Raw genomic sequence first — 15,200 nt, forward strand, 5'->3', positions numbered from 1 at the left:
CACCAGAAGAAAACGTGATCCGTCGACCCGAGCTCGGATCCTCGGCATAGAGAAGGCAGCTGGTTCCAAATGTGGACACGCCCTATCTTCAAGAAAAGGCATGTAAGCGTGGCATGTTGTCTCCGAACCATTTCGCTCGATAACAACGCAATCGTCAGGGAGACCCTTGGTAGCGCTTACATTGAGAAGGCGAGGCTCAGCACTCTTAGGGCGACTGTTGGCCGTTAAGGTGCGTGGAGGGCGACTCGGGTCCTCGCTGTCAGGTAGGATACGTCTCTGATCTTCGCAAGGGTCTTGCCGTACACTTACGCCAAAGACTTTCTGCCGTCTGTGGAGTGGATAACCATAGTCCCGGTTTCCGACCCGACGAGTCGCCCTCTTGGAAGAGTCATGCTGGCTTCCGATGCTCGTCGCTCTACCGCCAAAGCTGAAGATGATTGCGCTCCCACTGAGGAGAAGCCCTGGGTCTCATGGGGAGGCCCCAAGATCAAGAACTTGCTCAATATAGGCATTCCGAGCACCCCGCAGCCCCACGCGGGATCATGCCGTAAGTGTCTGAAGACTAATTGGCGTTGACGGGCATGATCAAAGCAACAGCGGTGATCTATCATTGGAGGTAATTCTCGGCGGAATTTTGGTCTGCAAATGCAAACTATCCATAGATTGCTCATCAACCGTGTGTAGCCCCAGACACGGTGCCTGCTGACAACAGGGATGATTGATTTGCTGTACAGGGCATCAAGGACATGTGTAGCTGCCGATAGATGAAACCGCGGATGAGGAGGTTCAGGAGTGTGCCATTGTACGAGTAATATCTGCTGTTGCAAGGTCTGAAAGCTCGAAGCTCTGAGGTTCGCTGTAGAGTTACATAGGCAGTGAAACCGGAGAGGCCTTAGAATGTTCCGACTCGATAGGGAGATGGTAGATTGATAGACTGGTCGCTGGTTCGGGGGATGCGAATGCAATGTTGGAGACGGTCGAGGAAACGATTCCGACGACCACGTTCCATCCGTTCGGCCGGGGATGTTGCCGCGATGCTATTATTTCTTGCCGTCCAATGTGAATCGTTACGCCTGAAGATCCTCCCAGACGTTCCGGGGGCTCGGTACCAGGATGGCTCAATTGCCGAGACGGCTCCCAGATAGCCGTGTTGTCTGGCGTAGCATCGACAGCAGGCTCCGGCCAAGTGGACTGTATCGACAGACGGACACAGAAGGCCAAACGTCTCGCAGCACGTGTGAGAGTTGAAGAGAATGAGAGAAGAAATAAAAGACAACTTCAAGAGGCTGTCAAAAAGCGCTACCATAAGGCCACGGGTATCTCGAAGCAGTTCAAGCTCCGGTTCAAGGTGGAGTGTTATTTCTTTTAAGACGCACGGCCACTCGCACTTGACTGCCGCTTGAGCAGTGTTTGCATTGAAGATGCACTCGACAGTATCGTATACAGTGGTCTATAGGGAGGGAACGCATACTGTTGTTCGTCAGCGACCATGTTGAGAAGGATGGGGGCTGGATATACACATGTTTTTTATTATCAAAAAAACCTACTTTTTGAAAATATTGCATTGAGGGCTCTTGTCCGTCAGGAAGCAGCTCCTGTTCGTGCAGTTGCCTGTCTAAGCCACACCCTCTTCAGTGAATCTGTGGCTAGTGGCATCATGTGGGGCACGTGTGAGGATGGGGTCCGGCGTACTGTGCGCACTCCTCAACTTCACGACGTCCGTCTTTGGGGCAGAACAAACTAGTGGCGAGCTCAACAAGCTGGCAAACAGCAACCCAGCAATGGAAAGGTATCACTCCGTTCACGAGGAAGATATCTCCAGCTTCGACCTATCGTCAACCCGTACGTTTACCACCACCAATTAGCAGTGATACCGACTGACGGAAACAGATCGACTGCCCACTGTGTCCGCCGCGGAGGCACTGGAAGATCTGGATGGTGACGTCGCCAGGCGCATCTCTACAGGTCTCGATCGACTAGACGAGACGCTCGTATCTTCTTCATCTTACCAAGACACTGGCTCAGCGCGTGGAGGTCTTCAGAGAGGCCAAGTCACCGAGATATGGGGACCGCCTGGCTCAGGCAAGACGGCTCTGGGGTAAGGAGCCGCTGTACAGTTCTAGTGTTCTGCAAAGGAAGTGTGTGGCTAACATTCCTTTGAAGTATCCAACTTGTCGCCAATGCGTTACATGAGGGGCATGGTGCCGTGTGGGTAGGTCGGTTCATCTTAGACTGCGACAGGCTGGAAGAGAGAATGACAAGGCTGATGCGATTTCCAAAGACTGCGCCTATTCTGTCTGCGGCCAGCGACTTATTGCCGTGATCGAGGCAGTGGAACAAGCCCGGCCATCTACGGACGAGGGACCGGCGGGAGCATCCGGCGATAACCTCGCTCACTATAGCTGCCCGAGCTTACCTCACTTGGTTGCACTGCTATGCCGTCCCACCGCGGCGACGGTGCCAGCGAAGACGGCTCTGGTCGTCATAGATTCGCTGTCAGCCCTAGTGAATCACGCTTTCCCCAAGGCGCCCGACGGTCGAAGAGGACCGCCGCAGGGCAAAGGTTCGTACGCCCGTCCCAGATAAGAAGCATCTGCTAATGGCAAGCCAGGTCCAGGATTGTCGGCGAAGCGGCTGCAGGCTCTGCAGTATATCACCAGCGCACTGCAGAAACTAGCGGCAACGCGAGACTGCGCAGTGGTGGTCTTGTCGCAATGCGCAACAAAGATGCAGCTGGAGCGGAGCGCGACTTTGATCCCATCCGTTAATGCTGGAATCTGGGAGCAGGGGATGTCGACACGGGTGGTGCTGTTCAGAGATTGGGTCTGGAAGGAAGGGCGGCCATCGACCGTATGCTTCGCGGGCGTGCAGAAGCTAGACGGCAAGGCTGGGCCGGACATGATGCAGAATGCAGCGGCGTTTAGAGTTGAAGCGGTCAGTACTTCTCCCCTGGGCAGTCACGGATCCGACATAATATCGCAAAAGCGGAGTCTCTAAGAAGGAAGACAAGGTGATTTGCTGACTTGACACGTTGTCGTGGACAGACGGGCGTGGTCGGCGTGCGTTACGACACCAGCCAGCCATCGGTGCTGCTGTCGACTAGTACTCCACGGGCGAAACGCAAGCTGGCAGAGGCTGGTCTCGAAGTGCCAGACAGCGAGGAGGACGATGAGGAATACGGGTGGGTTCAGGAAGACGACGCGGCACTTCCCGGCCCGCCGCCACAATGGCAAGGCAGCGAAGACCTCCTCTTGGGAACGCAGGCGGCCGAAAGCGAAGAGGACGGGGACGGCGGCGACCATGATGACACGGGGGACGAGGCAGGACAAGTGGAGGAGACAGCGGTTAGCGGCCGAGATAACGACGAATTGGCCGAGTAGCAAAGGGCAGGGCGGAGGCAGGGCCCAGTGGGATATTTCCGGGCCAAAGGCCGGAGCTTGGCCGACAGATAGGACGAGCATGAATCGATAATACATACGGTCATGGCCCTCCCCCATCGGCCCCCTTTTGTGGCCCCGGCAAGCGCAGCCCCAGACTTTGACGAGATTCGCAGATGGGCAGAAATTTCTCGCCAGAAGCCGACTCCGAGGCTTGACACCGTGTGTGTCATGTTACGGAGCCTCACGGGCTTTGGAGGCGTGAGGATGAGGCGGAAGAAGGGGAGAAGGCAAAGGAGGAGGAAAAAACTAGAGCAACTCCACCAAGAGTCAGAGATGCCCCGCCACAGGCAGAGATTCAGCGGTTAAGGACCGATAAGAAGCAGCGGTCGGTCAAGGCCCGGCTCCACCGAGAGCATGAAATTTCATCGTCACCATTCGGCCAAATGTCGGCTTGACGCGGACCGCCTGGGGAGCCAGCCTCAGAGACACCACCACGGACCGCAGGAAAGACTGTGGGAGAGAGAGAGGCCGTGGCTCGCCCGGGCCCCGACCCCAGAGAGCCCAGTTCTTTTTTACATTCGTGGGGTCCCACATGTTGGGTAAGCCGCAGTGGCTGACGCTGGAACTCTCTTGGCCGAGAGCGACCGAGTGGGCTGGTTGGCTGGCTGGCTGGTGTGAGGGATGAGAGCGAAAATGAGAGCAGGGTGGTTCTGTCATCGTCTTTTTTGTGCGCCGGGGACAAGTCCGAATGCGACTGGATGCTCCTCTACGGCGAAAAGAGGACCATGATGGCTGAGGTGAGAGAGAGTGGAGGAAGCGCCATTTGACTTGTCTGTTGGGTCGGCCAGCAGGGAGAAAGGCGCAAGGTGCGGCGGCGGCGCGCTTGACTAGGGGGGGTCGAGGAATAATTTGCGCTTGGAGGGGGGAGAGAAGGTCGGGAGCGGGTTTTCGTGGGGAAATCTCTCTACTGTACATACTACGTAGTAGGTATCCTCCTCCCTCGCCGCTCGCGCCGCCTTCGGTCGGCCCCGTTTTGTTCTCGAAGGAAAAGATGGCGTCAGATCGAGGGTGCCCCACGGCCCAGCGCAGGAGGTGCGGTAGCCCAGCTTGTCTAGGGCGGAACGATGCGCTGTATTTGGGGCGCCCCGGGGGGCGCTTCTGCCAGCAGCCAGGCTCACCGGCGCGCCAAGCTGGTCCCCCAAGGGCACCGAGGGCACTAGATGGGCGGGGGGGATCCTCTACACTACTCACATAGATAGTACATACATAGTAGTCTGTCTTCCACTTCCATGTCAGGGCAGAGAACGGGGGGGACCGCCAAAGCGCTGGGATTGGCATTGGCACCTTCAATTCCAGCTTCTAGGGCAGGTGGCATACACACAGGCCGTGGTTGGCTATTTACACATATCCAATGCTCAATGGCGCCGGCTGTGATCTCCACAAATAGTGGGTCCCGACGTTGTCTCCTTCCCTGTTGGATGCGCGGTATCGTGCAAGAGAGAGAGACAGGAAGGAAGCAGCGCTGCGGCGGCGCAAGTATTTCTGGAGAAAAAGTGACTTTGCGGTACTTTCTTCCCAGAGTGCCGCCTGTTGCGATTTTCATTGGTTTTTTTTTTTAAGGCTGTTCCCCTGTCACATCCCGCCTTCGCGACTACCTCGCCCTCCGTCACAGGCTTTGGCTCTTCAGCCTCTCTTTCCCTCCTCCCTCTCCCCCAGATCTTTTCGAGCACGTTTTGCTAGGCGCACGCCCCCAAGCCTTGCAGCCCTGCGACCGGGGGGTGCTCGCGGTCCCTCTTCTTCAGGACAGTCCCAAGGGTCGTGTAGAGGCTATCGACACTCTGAATTCTCGCCGGCGCACGACAGCTCATCCTTTTAATGCCGCGACGGATACGGACTACCTGCAGTATCCCTTCATCTTGGCTGATTGGTGACATAATCCCGCCCCATCCGCTCGCTGGCATTGGTCCCTTGCCTGAAGTTATCTATTCCCACATGCTCTGTAACTCACGTAGAAATAAGTCCATTGTGCGTACGGCTCCCTCACGTTATTCTCCGGCCCCAGCGGGGTCTTGATCGCAACCGGACCGGCTCTATGTAACATGACTCTCTCAAATCTGGAGGGCCTAGACCGGCGCATCCTCAGGACGAATGATGCCATTCCGCTTGGCCCTTGCGCAGCGGTTCCCAGCTTTCCGCCGCGCGGGCTCGGGGTTCCCCCAGGACAGGACGGGCAACTCTGAGTTGAGGGTCTCGTGTGCAAGAGGCGAAGGCCATGGTATCTAGTGTATAGTATAGGACACGACATTGCGCCTGATTTCGTTTCCCCAGGCCGTGTTGCATCGACGCTGGATCAACCACGCCTAACCGAAACGAAGTAGGGGAAACTAGTGTACGGAGTCGGTGGCCCAACAGCCTCAACTCCCTCATTCCCGCCCTCTCCGCTCTTTTCACGCACAGTACCGTGGTAGCCGTACATACAACTGAACCCCATCCCATCTTACGATCGTACCTAGTAATCGAGGGACCACCTTGGCCCGCCAGATCACGGCCACACGTACCAGACGCAGGCTCCACGGCCTAGTGTGCCCAAAGGCAAGACAAGGCCGAGTAGTAGGTGCGCCTACAGAGAGTCGGTCCCGATGGCTGCTGCTGCGTACCGCCGTCATGCCGTCGGGCCAGCCAAGCCGAGGTCGTCGCCTCATTCGGCTGAAGAAATTGAGAAGGACGCCCTTCTCCCATCAGCCGATGCAGCCTCTCTCTCTCTCCCTCGGAGTTTGCCAGCTGCACCAAGATGAGGCCTCGCAGCACAGCGCATCCCACAACGGCAACCGGCCAAGGTTTCCCAGAAAAGGTATGGATTGAGTCCGGTCTGGGGAGCCAGATCAACCGAACCGCTGGCGCGCCCAAACCCGCTTGTCTTCTCCGCATCGAGTAGAGTCAAATATACGACAATGACATCTTCGAAACAACGACACCACCACCACCACCTGCAACCGACTACCACCGTACATCTCGATGTTTCTGCTGCCACAGCTTGTCCCGCTGCAAGGATGGACGGAACCCGCCTCCGACCCGGGACCTGCTTGAAACGGTACGTGTGCCTACGTGTTCATCACGGCTAAAAACTCTTCTTTCTCTCCGGGCCTCTAGAACTGCGGGCATCGCCCGTACTACTGCACAGATCGACCATTCGCCGCGGGTCGCATACCGATGCGACCACGGGGAGGTACCGCACAGTAGCAGAACGGGAGCAACAGAATACTGTGGGCGGGCGGTGCGGTTCCTCCAGGCTGTATGTGATGCGGAGTATTTTACAGTGTACAAGACACTCACTCACACGCACTTACAGCCGCAGCCGCGCAGAAAGGGAGGGGGAAACATCAGATCCCACCGCCAAGTTGAGACGATTTCGCTGCAGACCTTGGGCGCCTCCCGCTCCTCATCAGCCCACAATGCTGCTTGATCGTGCGCAGATCGGCCAACCCTGGCTCCATCTTTTTGTTCCTTTTCCCGTTCCCTTCCTCTGCCGGATCGTTTCGCGCGAGAGGTAGATATGTGCTTGTCTGTTGAAGCTCAATGAAACCACTCCACATACAATATACCCCAGCTTCTGTTCATTCATTGGTGACGGCCGTAATGCGCGCGTCCTGCTCGACCCAGCCAAGACTCCTTCTTACTCGCTGTGCCTTATGCACTGAAACGATACAGCATCCGTCTCTCTCTCCCTCTCTGCCTTCGCCGTATGTGGGCTGGCTCGTCCCCTGTCTCATTCGCAACTTTTTGCTCGTTTTGTTTCGCGGTTTGATGTCGATGTTGTCTCTACCGTTGCCGTTTCCTTGCGCCCCGCCTGCCCGCCCTACATCGTTCGATGTCTGAGGACCCGTGTGCCCCAATGCCGTTCCCGTTGGCCCGCGTTGCCGTCACCACTGCCGGCTGGCCGCCCGTGGGGGGGGGGGTTGTCTTTGCTCACCTTGAGAACATGCACATCGTTTTGGAGGTTCCCGGCTCGGCGAGGCGTAGGGGCACGATTCGGCAGTGGGCTTGATACGGCGGAGGGTCAACATAGGGACACTCTAGGAGGACGAGCAGAGTCGGGCTTGCAGCGGGTAACTCGCAGCGATCATGCACATTTCCCGCGTTTCCCCGCGCCTGCCCATCGACGCAAGACGCCCCCATTCCTGCATTCCCCCCCCCTCATCCGTGCTTGAAGCGGTGCTCTATTTCTGGGGAAGCACTCCGCTGCACCAATGTCTGGTTACCTCTTGCTGTTGTCCATCCTGGCTCTTTGTGGTTTTGCTCGCATGTCTCGATTGCCGTCTTGCATATGCGAGGTCCTAGACCGCCTCTATGATGCTGGCCGGATCGGCAGGCATGGCCATCGTCGCAGCAGACGTCCCCAGGCCCCTCCATCAAACGTTGGCGTTATTGAAAGTGTAACCGCAAGCTTTGCTCACTGCGGACGGCGCTGACGGGATAATGTGGTTCAGGAAGTTCACGCCTGTAGCCTCGGAAGGTTTCGTACAGGAGGACTTGCCCGTCTCCGTCGGGACAGGGCGCTGGGTCGCTCCCGGACCGGCCCAGTAATTGCGCCGAGAAGGTCGTCGGCCAGAGCGTATAGCCGAGGGACGACGGCGGAACCAAAAGTTTTGTTGAGCATGTTTGACGGCGCCATTCACGGCACCATTCACGGCACCATTCACGGCACTTCTCCTCTGACCGCATGTGTCGCCGGCTTTTTCCTCAACTCTCTGCGAGGCGGGTTGAGAGGGTGGTGTGTGCTTAGAAGCACTTTGGTTTTTTTTTTTGTAGTTTGTCTTTTTTTGGGACAAACTCTCAGAGAGTTCGTCGGGACAGGTTTGTCAGTGTTTCGCCTCGGGAAGTCTACGGCAAGTTGGGGAGGGGGATCCGTGGTTGCTGCGGCTCTGTATGCATACCTTCCGCAACACCCGTGCCCTACGTCAGATCTTTGCTATCTCCCTTACCACGCGGCACGCCATGCTGAGTTGCCATCACATGCCAACTCAACAATGGGGCCCCGCATTATTAGAACTGGCTCATGCTCGATTACTCAATGCTCTTGGAGGGGGTCGCTCATGCCGCATGAAGAGCAGATACAATAGACTTCCCGAGAAATGGTCGAGACCTCTTCTCTGATCCCTTGGTATACCTCAACCGGGCATTAGGTAACGACGGTATCATGCCCCTTGAGGAGAAGCTTTCGGGGGCATGACGGCATCTCTTGGATTCGACCTTGGGGTCCCGGCCGACGACGACTCTGAAGCTATCATGTGAGATTCGGAAACAGGCCGCAACGTAGGCCCGGGCACTTCCCTCTGCTCGGTCTCGCTCGAAATCTCCTCCTACCACTGCAAACCCCCCCCCCTCCCGAAGCAGGAACGGCGCGTCGTCTGGGTGCCCGTGCAAGCGGGCAATCCTTCGATTCGAGCTCGGAGCTGTGGCCGGAGCCCAAAACTCAATCGTGAGGATGTTCCCGAAACCCCGCCAACTTGTGAGGACCCCTCGCCCTCCCATCCCCTCGAGACCGCCAGGCTTGGCATCTTTACCCCAGGGCTGGGATAGCGTTGCAGCCCAGACCCGAGCGACGACTCCCTGTCCCCTTGGATGAGGGCGTCCATTCGATTCGAGCTCGGCAGTAAGTCCGAGAAACTCTAATTGAAGATCCGCGGGGGTGGCCGCTCTTCACGAATACGTTACGGGACCATGACGCGTCTCTTGTGTGACCTCTTGTTCTTCAACGACGAGATGTATTCCGTAGATCTGATCTGTCCATGACTGCCCATGACGAACCCGAAGACGAGGGAGGTGGACTGGCGGTTGGCCGACGACTCCCTGGAACAGATGCGCTTTCGCGAGCTATACGATACATACAAGACAAGTAAAAGGAGAAAAAAAAATCATTGACAGCGCCGTAGCCATGCATTGGAGAGACCCTTTTGCTCCCATGTTTTTACAAGTGACTCCGACTCCCAGAACATTCAACGACGGGGACAAGACGGAAGAAGGGGAAAGAAAGAAAGAAAAACAAGTACATCTTTTCATGCAGAGTAACTGGGCGGGTTGGGGTCCGCGTACACCATGGTCGCCTTGAGGAAGACGAGCACCTCATACGCGGCCTTTGCGATGTCGAGCCCCCTCTTCTTCCACTCGGACTCGGACCACAGGTTCTGCAGCATGTTGTCGGCGACGAGCGTCACGATGAAGCGCGCGTAGTGGTCCTCGGCCGCCCAGCCCGTCTTGTCCGGGTGGTGGACGAGGAACTTTGCTTTCCGGACGTTGAGCGCCTCGCGCGCCGTCTGCGCCGTGCGGGTCTTGTCCGGCTCCGGGACCGAGCTGGGCCCGGCGCCGGTCGCCACCGCCCGAGAGAGGTAGTCGGCGTAGAACTCGTTCCAGGACCCGCGCACAAAGTGGCTGCCGAGCCAGGCGTGGAACGCTGCGGCGTCTTTGAAGGGGAGGAGCTCGAGGAGGAGGCGCTCGTGCTGCGAGGACACGCGGGAGGCCGACGGGTGTGGGAGCGGTGCGGCTGCGCCGGCAGCAGCGGCGACGACGGGCACCGGGGCGGGGATGGGTCGCGGTGCCATCCGGGGCGTTGGGGGCGGGGAGGCGAGGCGTTGGTAGGGGATGTTCTTCAAGGGGGAGGTGTAGGTCTGGGCTCGGTGTCTGCGCGGGCGGGGGATGCACATTTGAAGAGGACGAGGCTGGATGTCACAAGGCGGGAAGGGGCAGAGTGACCAAGGCAGCTGATGGGGATCAGATTGCGACGGGCTGGGTAGAGCGTGGCTGTACAGAGACATCGCGAGAGTCTGCCTGGTCGGCTCGGGAAGCTGACGCATATATGCCCCCCTCGAGTAGTGCCGGAACGGTCGCCGCCCGCCGAGTATGCCCACCGAGCACGCCCTGCATTCGGGGCGTCTCTTTGCTTTGACGTCGGTTCAGGCCCTCCCTCCCTCTACTCCCCTCCCCTTTTCTTTTCGGTGCTGCCTGTGGTGTTCTTTACGAAGTGACTGCGCATTTGGAGGGGGTGGCTTTCCAGGCAACAGAGCTGAAGGCCGGAGCCGGCGAATCACGGGCCTCTGCCCCGGGCCTCTGCTTACGGCGCTTACGCGGCTTGGGAGGGAGCCAAGAACGGGACGCGCAGCAGACGTCTTGTCGTCAGGATCAAAGCTGAGGGGTTTTTTTTTAAGTGGAAGAAACCCCTGTGGGAGCGCTAGTTGCATCCATATTGTACTTCGGAAACCCGTGCCGGGGTTTTCAATCGCGCGGTTTCGGGCTCGGAGTTGAGGCGATAATGTTCTACTTGCTCTTGGCCATCCCCGACTCGGACATTTGTTTGAGACGTTTACTTCCCTCCATCTAAGACGTACTGGTAGATTGTTGAAAGTCCCGGGGTGTAGATGGATGTTGCCCAGTTCTTGGCCGAGTCGTCTGCATCATGTCTGCACGGTCTTGTGTCGTTGCCTACGAGGCACTGGTATGCGATCAAGTCGCCACGTCTTTCCCCATCAACGGCCAATTATAGGCGATGATAGGGCAGCTCATCAAGAGGCTCCTTCGGACTCGCTCAAAATTGGGCCAGATCTTCAAAGAAGTCGTCGATGGACGGCTGTTCCTATAAGTTCTGCGGCGAAAAAGTATTGCTCATGTTCTGGCCAAGCGAATGTATTGTAGCGTCACCTCATTATGTTCCCCTTTGATGACCAAGTCTCTGAATACTATAAGTATCTACTTCACGGAAAGGATTATGTTCTGGCGGAGATGACTATCTCTAGCTTGGATGTGATGAACGCTTTGGACTTCTTGTGCCGCGTTGATTAAACCCCACTCTATTTCTTCTCCAGATCGTATAAGATCCGATTCCAAACCCGATACACTTTGTTCGAGTGAATTGCTTCTGGTCTGGGAGACGTTTCTTTAGTTCTGATGAAAAGCGTATACCGGCGTCTGAGTTGGTATATATATGTGCTGAATTGGGTTCTGCTCCACAGCGTAGAGGGCAAGGAGTATCATTAGCATGTGTGTACGGATGCTCCTAAGGACGCAACACTCCCCAGAACACCTGAATCCCTCCAGGGTCAACTTTAAGTGAACCAATAGGTCTAAATGCGTCGTTAAAGCATGAAAGGCGGCAAAAGGGGCCGATCCGCGGTTTGAACGCGGGACTCTTGCTGAACTTCGAGTGAACCCAAAGCAAGGATCTTACCACTTGACCAATCGGCCTGATTGTTCTTGTGTGTTTGTTAAAAGCTTCTGCCTCCGAATGCTTCAGGAAGGAACGGTTTGTGGCCGAAATGAACGGAAATGTGCAAGCTGGAAGGGGCGGGTGGCTGTGTGTTGATGTTGAGTCACCGGGCAAGAGGCCGTGGATGGGCCGGGCTCTGCTCACGATGCAAAGGGAACGCAGTCACGGAATGGGGTTTACACTTCTGGGTTTCCGATCAGAAAGCGAAAGTTCTTTGGAAAGTAGCAAGTAAAAATTTGGGCAAGATCAATTGCATAGCCAGTGTTTGCGTTCCCTTGATGAAGGCCAGTTTGCAGGATCGAACCTACGATGAGGACGACCTGCCAACTTCCCCTGTCTGAGTGCGCTGCACCTGTTCTTGAGAGACAAAGAGGGTACACATTCAACCATCCCAGTATGTTGCTGCCGTATCATACTTCATGGTCAAATGGGGTTTCCTTTCTCCAAGCAACCCAGAAGCACTTGAAGCTGGCCTCGTCATTCTTGCTTGCCTTGTTATGCCGTCGAAAATGTCCAGGAAGTATCAGATGTCAGTTGATACCAAGCATCGCAATGGCAGCTCCCGCCTGCTTTATGGGACTTTGGGCTTGGTTTCTCCCTGGTCCCATTCTCTCTTCATCCTCAATTGCTCCTCTCAAGCTTCGGTAGCCGTGTTACAATCTTCGAAGCAGCATCTCGCAACCGGTTGACGCTTCTGACAAAGTTCCAAGTGTGTATTTCGCTGCCCATCTGATCTTGAGTCCCCGCTGACTTTGATTAAACCAGGCACTTGCGGCTGCTTCAGATCATCAGCCTGCTCTGCTTCAAACTGCTTGATCCCGAATTCCAGCCATGCGGGAGCTTCCCCCCTTGCAACTGGACGGCATCGAGGCTGAGATGGCGCCCGACAACGCGCAGGCTGATGCTTCAAAGCAGTCGGACGAAGAGCCGAGTCAGTCCACGTTGCAGCCGCGCTCCAAGAGACAGAAGCAACGCCGCCGAATCAGATACCGCTTCCTCACTCCATCGGAATGGGCCATCGTCGCTCATGGTATTGGCGGCGTCAACGATACCGAAGGCCACATTGCACTCCATCCAACTTGCTGGTACTACCCACCCAAGGGCATTCCCAACGGTCTTTACCGAGACGTCGTATGGCACCGAACCAAGTACTTCTACATGTACCATGGCATGAGCTCTATTCGATGGGTCTCGTACATTCTGCAGATCATTTTTGGGGCCATCCTCACCGCAATCGGCTCCATGTCGTACAATAACGGCACTCCCATCACCATCATTGCGGCTGCAAACACTATAAATGCTGGCATTCTCGCACTCTTGCACAACAGCGGTTTGCCCGACCGCTACCGCTCCGACCAGGCGGAGTTCGACGAAGTTGAAGACCACCTCAAGAAGATCCTCGACACCGGAATCGTTCCTGAGGATATGTCTGTCGATCAAGCTCTTATCCATTGTTTTGATCTGTACCAGGAGGCCAAAAAGACCGTCTCTGCAAATATCCCAGCAACTTACACGCCTAGTTCAGTTCTGTCAGGTGGCCAGCAAGGCGGCGAGCCGCAGAAGCCGGGCACACCCGGACCAGCGACACCCAATGCAACCAACTCGGTCATCGCTACCAGGCTTTCAGTGGCTGCTCCCCAGACTGCTACCGAAGAGAAGTAGCATGAATAACAGCGCATCGAGTTGAGATCAGGAAGTCATTGGAGGCTTGTTTACTCTTGTTAAATTGCATTACATTTGGGCCAAGACGGGAATCGCTGGCGGTAATTCAGACGGGGGCTTGGGGTTATATCAGGCGTAGTAGATGATAGGGAACGTGTTTTAGTTAGACCAACATGAGCTACGAGATCAAAAGAAATCTCCACATGCATTGCGCCGAATTGGATTGCAGACGTGAAGTTGTGATGCCTGGGGAGAAAAGGGTCCATGGTGTAGCAAGCCTGGCATGGAAGAGCATGTCACCAGTGACTCACCGCCTTTGGCAGAATATTGGGACCCACTGAAATTTCTCTCGTGGACCAGCGGCAACCTTTGACTTCAGTGAGCCACATTGAAGTCGACCCAAATTTTTGTGACCCATTCACATGAAGTGACTTTATGTTGAAGCCGAACTTTCGGGGAGCATTTCGCCTGGCCACACGCCCTGCGAGCCGGCAGTTTCACAAACAGCTTCCATTGTCCAACTTCAAGTCACTCCGGTTAAGCGGCTTCTCAGTCATCCCTAGTCACCAGACTGTCTCAAGACCCAGTGCGCCTTTCATCAGATTCTGCAGCAATTCATCTGCTCAACCCAATAACACCGTCACCATGAGCGGAGAAGAGGCGGTCATCACCTACGATGGCAAGAACTACAAGGGAATAACGGAGGGCAAGGCCACCATCCTGGTCCCCGCCGAAGTCGAGCAGAAGGGTCAGCAGGTTTTTTACAACCCGATTCAGCAATTCAACCGAGACCTCTCTGTTCTCGCCATCAGAGCGTACGGTCAGGGGTTGTCGAGAGGAAGGCTGCGCAGGCCGCGCAGGTCGCCTCCAGGCGCAAGGACAAGAAGAGACGGAGGGGCGCTGCGGACGAGGGCGGCAACCGGCCAGCCAAGGTTCAGATCACGGACGACGGCAAGGCGGCTGAGACTACCAACGGCGACGCTCAGGCGGCAGAGCCCGAGAACGGTGCCAATGGCACCAGTGCGGCGGCCTCAGAGAAGGCTGCGGCTTCGACGACCGAGGCGCCCGCGACGTCTGCAGAGGCCAAGGACGGAAAGGCCGAAGGCGCGGGAAAGCCTGCCGCCGAGAAGTCGCCCCCTCGCTTTACCGTTTTGGACGCTTTGTCGGCCTCTGGTCTTCGTGCGCTGCGTTACTCGCACGAACTGCCCTTTGTCACTTCAGTGACGGCCAACGATCTCACCAAGAGCGCCATTGAATCAATCAAGCTGAACACGAAGCACAACGGCCTGGAAGACAAGATCCAGATGAGCCACGACGATGCCATCGCCCACATGTACCGGCGCATCGCGGACGATCTGACGAACCGGGACCGCTTTGGCAACCCCAGCAAGGAGAACAAGTACGACGCCATCGACCTGGACCCTTACGGAACCGCTGCGCCCTTCCTGGATGCCGCCGTCCAGGCCGTCAGGGATGACGGTGGTCTGCTTGCCGTTACTTGCACGGACGGTAGCCACTGGGCCGGCCACTGCTACGCCGAAAAGTGTTTCTCGCTGTACGGCGGTGCTCCCGTGAAGGGCCTGCATTCCCACGAAGTCGGCATCCGCCTCATCCTCCACGCCCTGACGAGCACCGCGGCGAAGTACGGTCTGACGATTGAGCCGCAGCTGTCCCTTTCGATTGACTTTTACTGCCGCGTCTTCGTCAAGGTGCGCAAGTCCAAGGACGCGGTCAACTACCAGGGCGGCAAAACGATGATCATGTACAACTGCCCGGGATGCTCGGCGTGGGAGACGCAGCCCATGGTCCGGACGCGGCCTGCCCCCAAGAAGAAGGAGGGCTACTTTTACAAGCACGGTCTGTCGCAGGGCCCCCCGACCGACTCACACTGCAGGCACTGC

The 15,200-nt window shown here is 56.7% G+C and overlaps 4 protein-coding genes and 1 non-coding gene across 5 annotated transcripts; 3 read left to right on the forward strand and 2 right to left on the reverse strand.

The window, feature by feature from the left end:
- Positions 1-1,676: 1,676 nt before the first annotated feature.
- ColSpa_05829 (uncharacterized protein) lies at positions 1,677-2,102 on the forward strand (the record flags this gene model as incomplete). Its single annotated transcript, XM_049272041.1, has 2 exons — positions 1,677-1,842; positions 1,891-2,102. The coding sequence occupies 2 exons, from the start codon at positions 1,677-1,679 to the stop codon at positions 2,100-2,102; spliced, it is 378 nt and encodes a 125-aa protein (XP_049127998.1).
- Positions 2,103-2,727: 625 nt separating this feature from the next.
- Positions 2,728-3,380, forward strand: ColSpa_05830 (uncharacterized protein; the record flags this gene model as incomplete). The annotated part of the gene is made up of 2 exons (XM_049272042.1): positions 2,728-2,934; positions 3,045-3,380. 2 exons carry the CDS (start codon positions 2,728-2,730, stop codon positions 3,378-3,380), a joined length of 543 nt encoding a protein of 180 aa, XP_049127999.1.
- Positions 3,381-9,436: 6,056 nt separating this feature from the next.
- On the reverse strand, positions 9,437-10,192 carry ColSpa_05831 (uncharacterized protein; the record flags this gene model as incomplete). Its single annotated transcript, XM_049272043.1, has 1 exon — positions 9,437-10,192. One exon carries the CDS (start codon positions 10,190-10,192, stop codon positions 9,437-9,439), a length of 756 nt encoding a protein of 251 aa, XP_049128000.1.
- A 1,338-nt stretch (positions 10,193-11,530) lies between these two features.
- On the reverse strand, positions 11,531-11,615 carry ColSpa_tRNA_162. Its single transcript is given in 2 exon segments — positions 11,531-11,565; positions 11,580-11,615. It is a non-coding gene; the product is annotated as a tRNA-Pro (tRNA).
- Positions 11,616-12,468: 853 nt separating this feature from the next.
- ColSpa_05832 (uncharacterized protein) lies at positions 12,469-13,299 on the forward strand (the record flags this gene model as incomplete). The annotated part of the gene is made up of 1 exon (XM_049272044.1): positions 12,469-13,299. The coding sequence occupies one exon, from the start codon at positions 12,469-12,471 to the stop codon at positions 13,297-13,299; it is 831 nt and encodes a 276-aa protein (XP_049128001.1).
- Between the last annotated feature and the right edge of the window lie 1,901 nt (positions 13,300-15,200).

This window comes from Colletotrichum spaethianum (assembly GCF_022836535.1).
Source record: "Colletotrichum spaethianum MAFF 239500 DNA, contig13, whole genome shotgun sequence".
NCBI lineage: Eukaryota > Fungi > Ascomycota > Sordariomycetes > Glomerellales > Glomerellaceae > Colletotrichum > Colletotrichum spaethianum.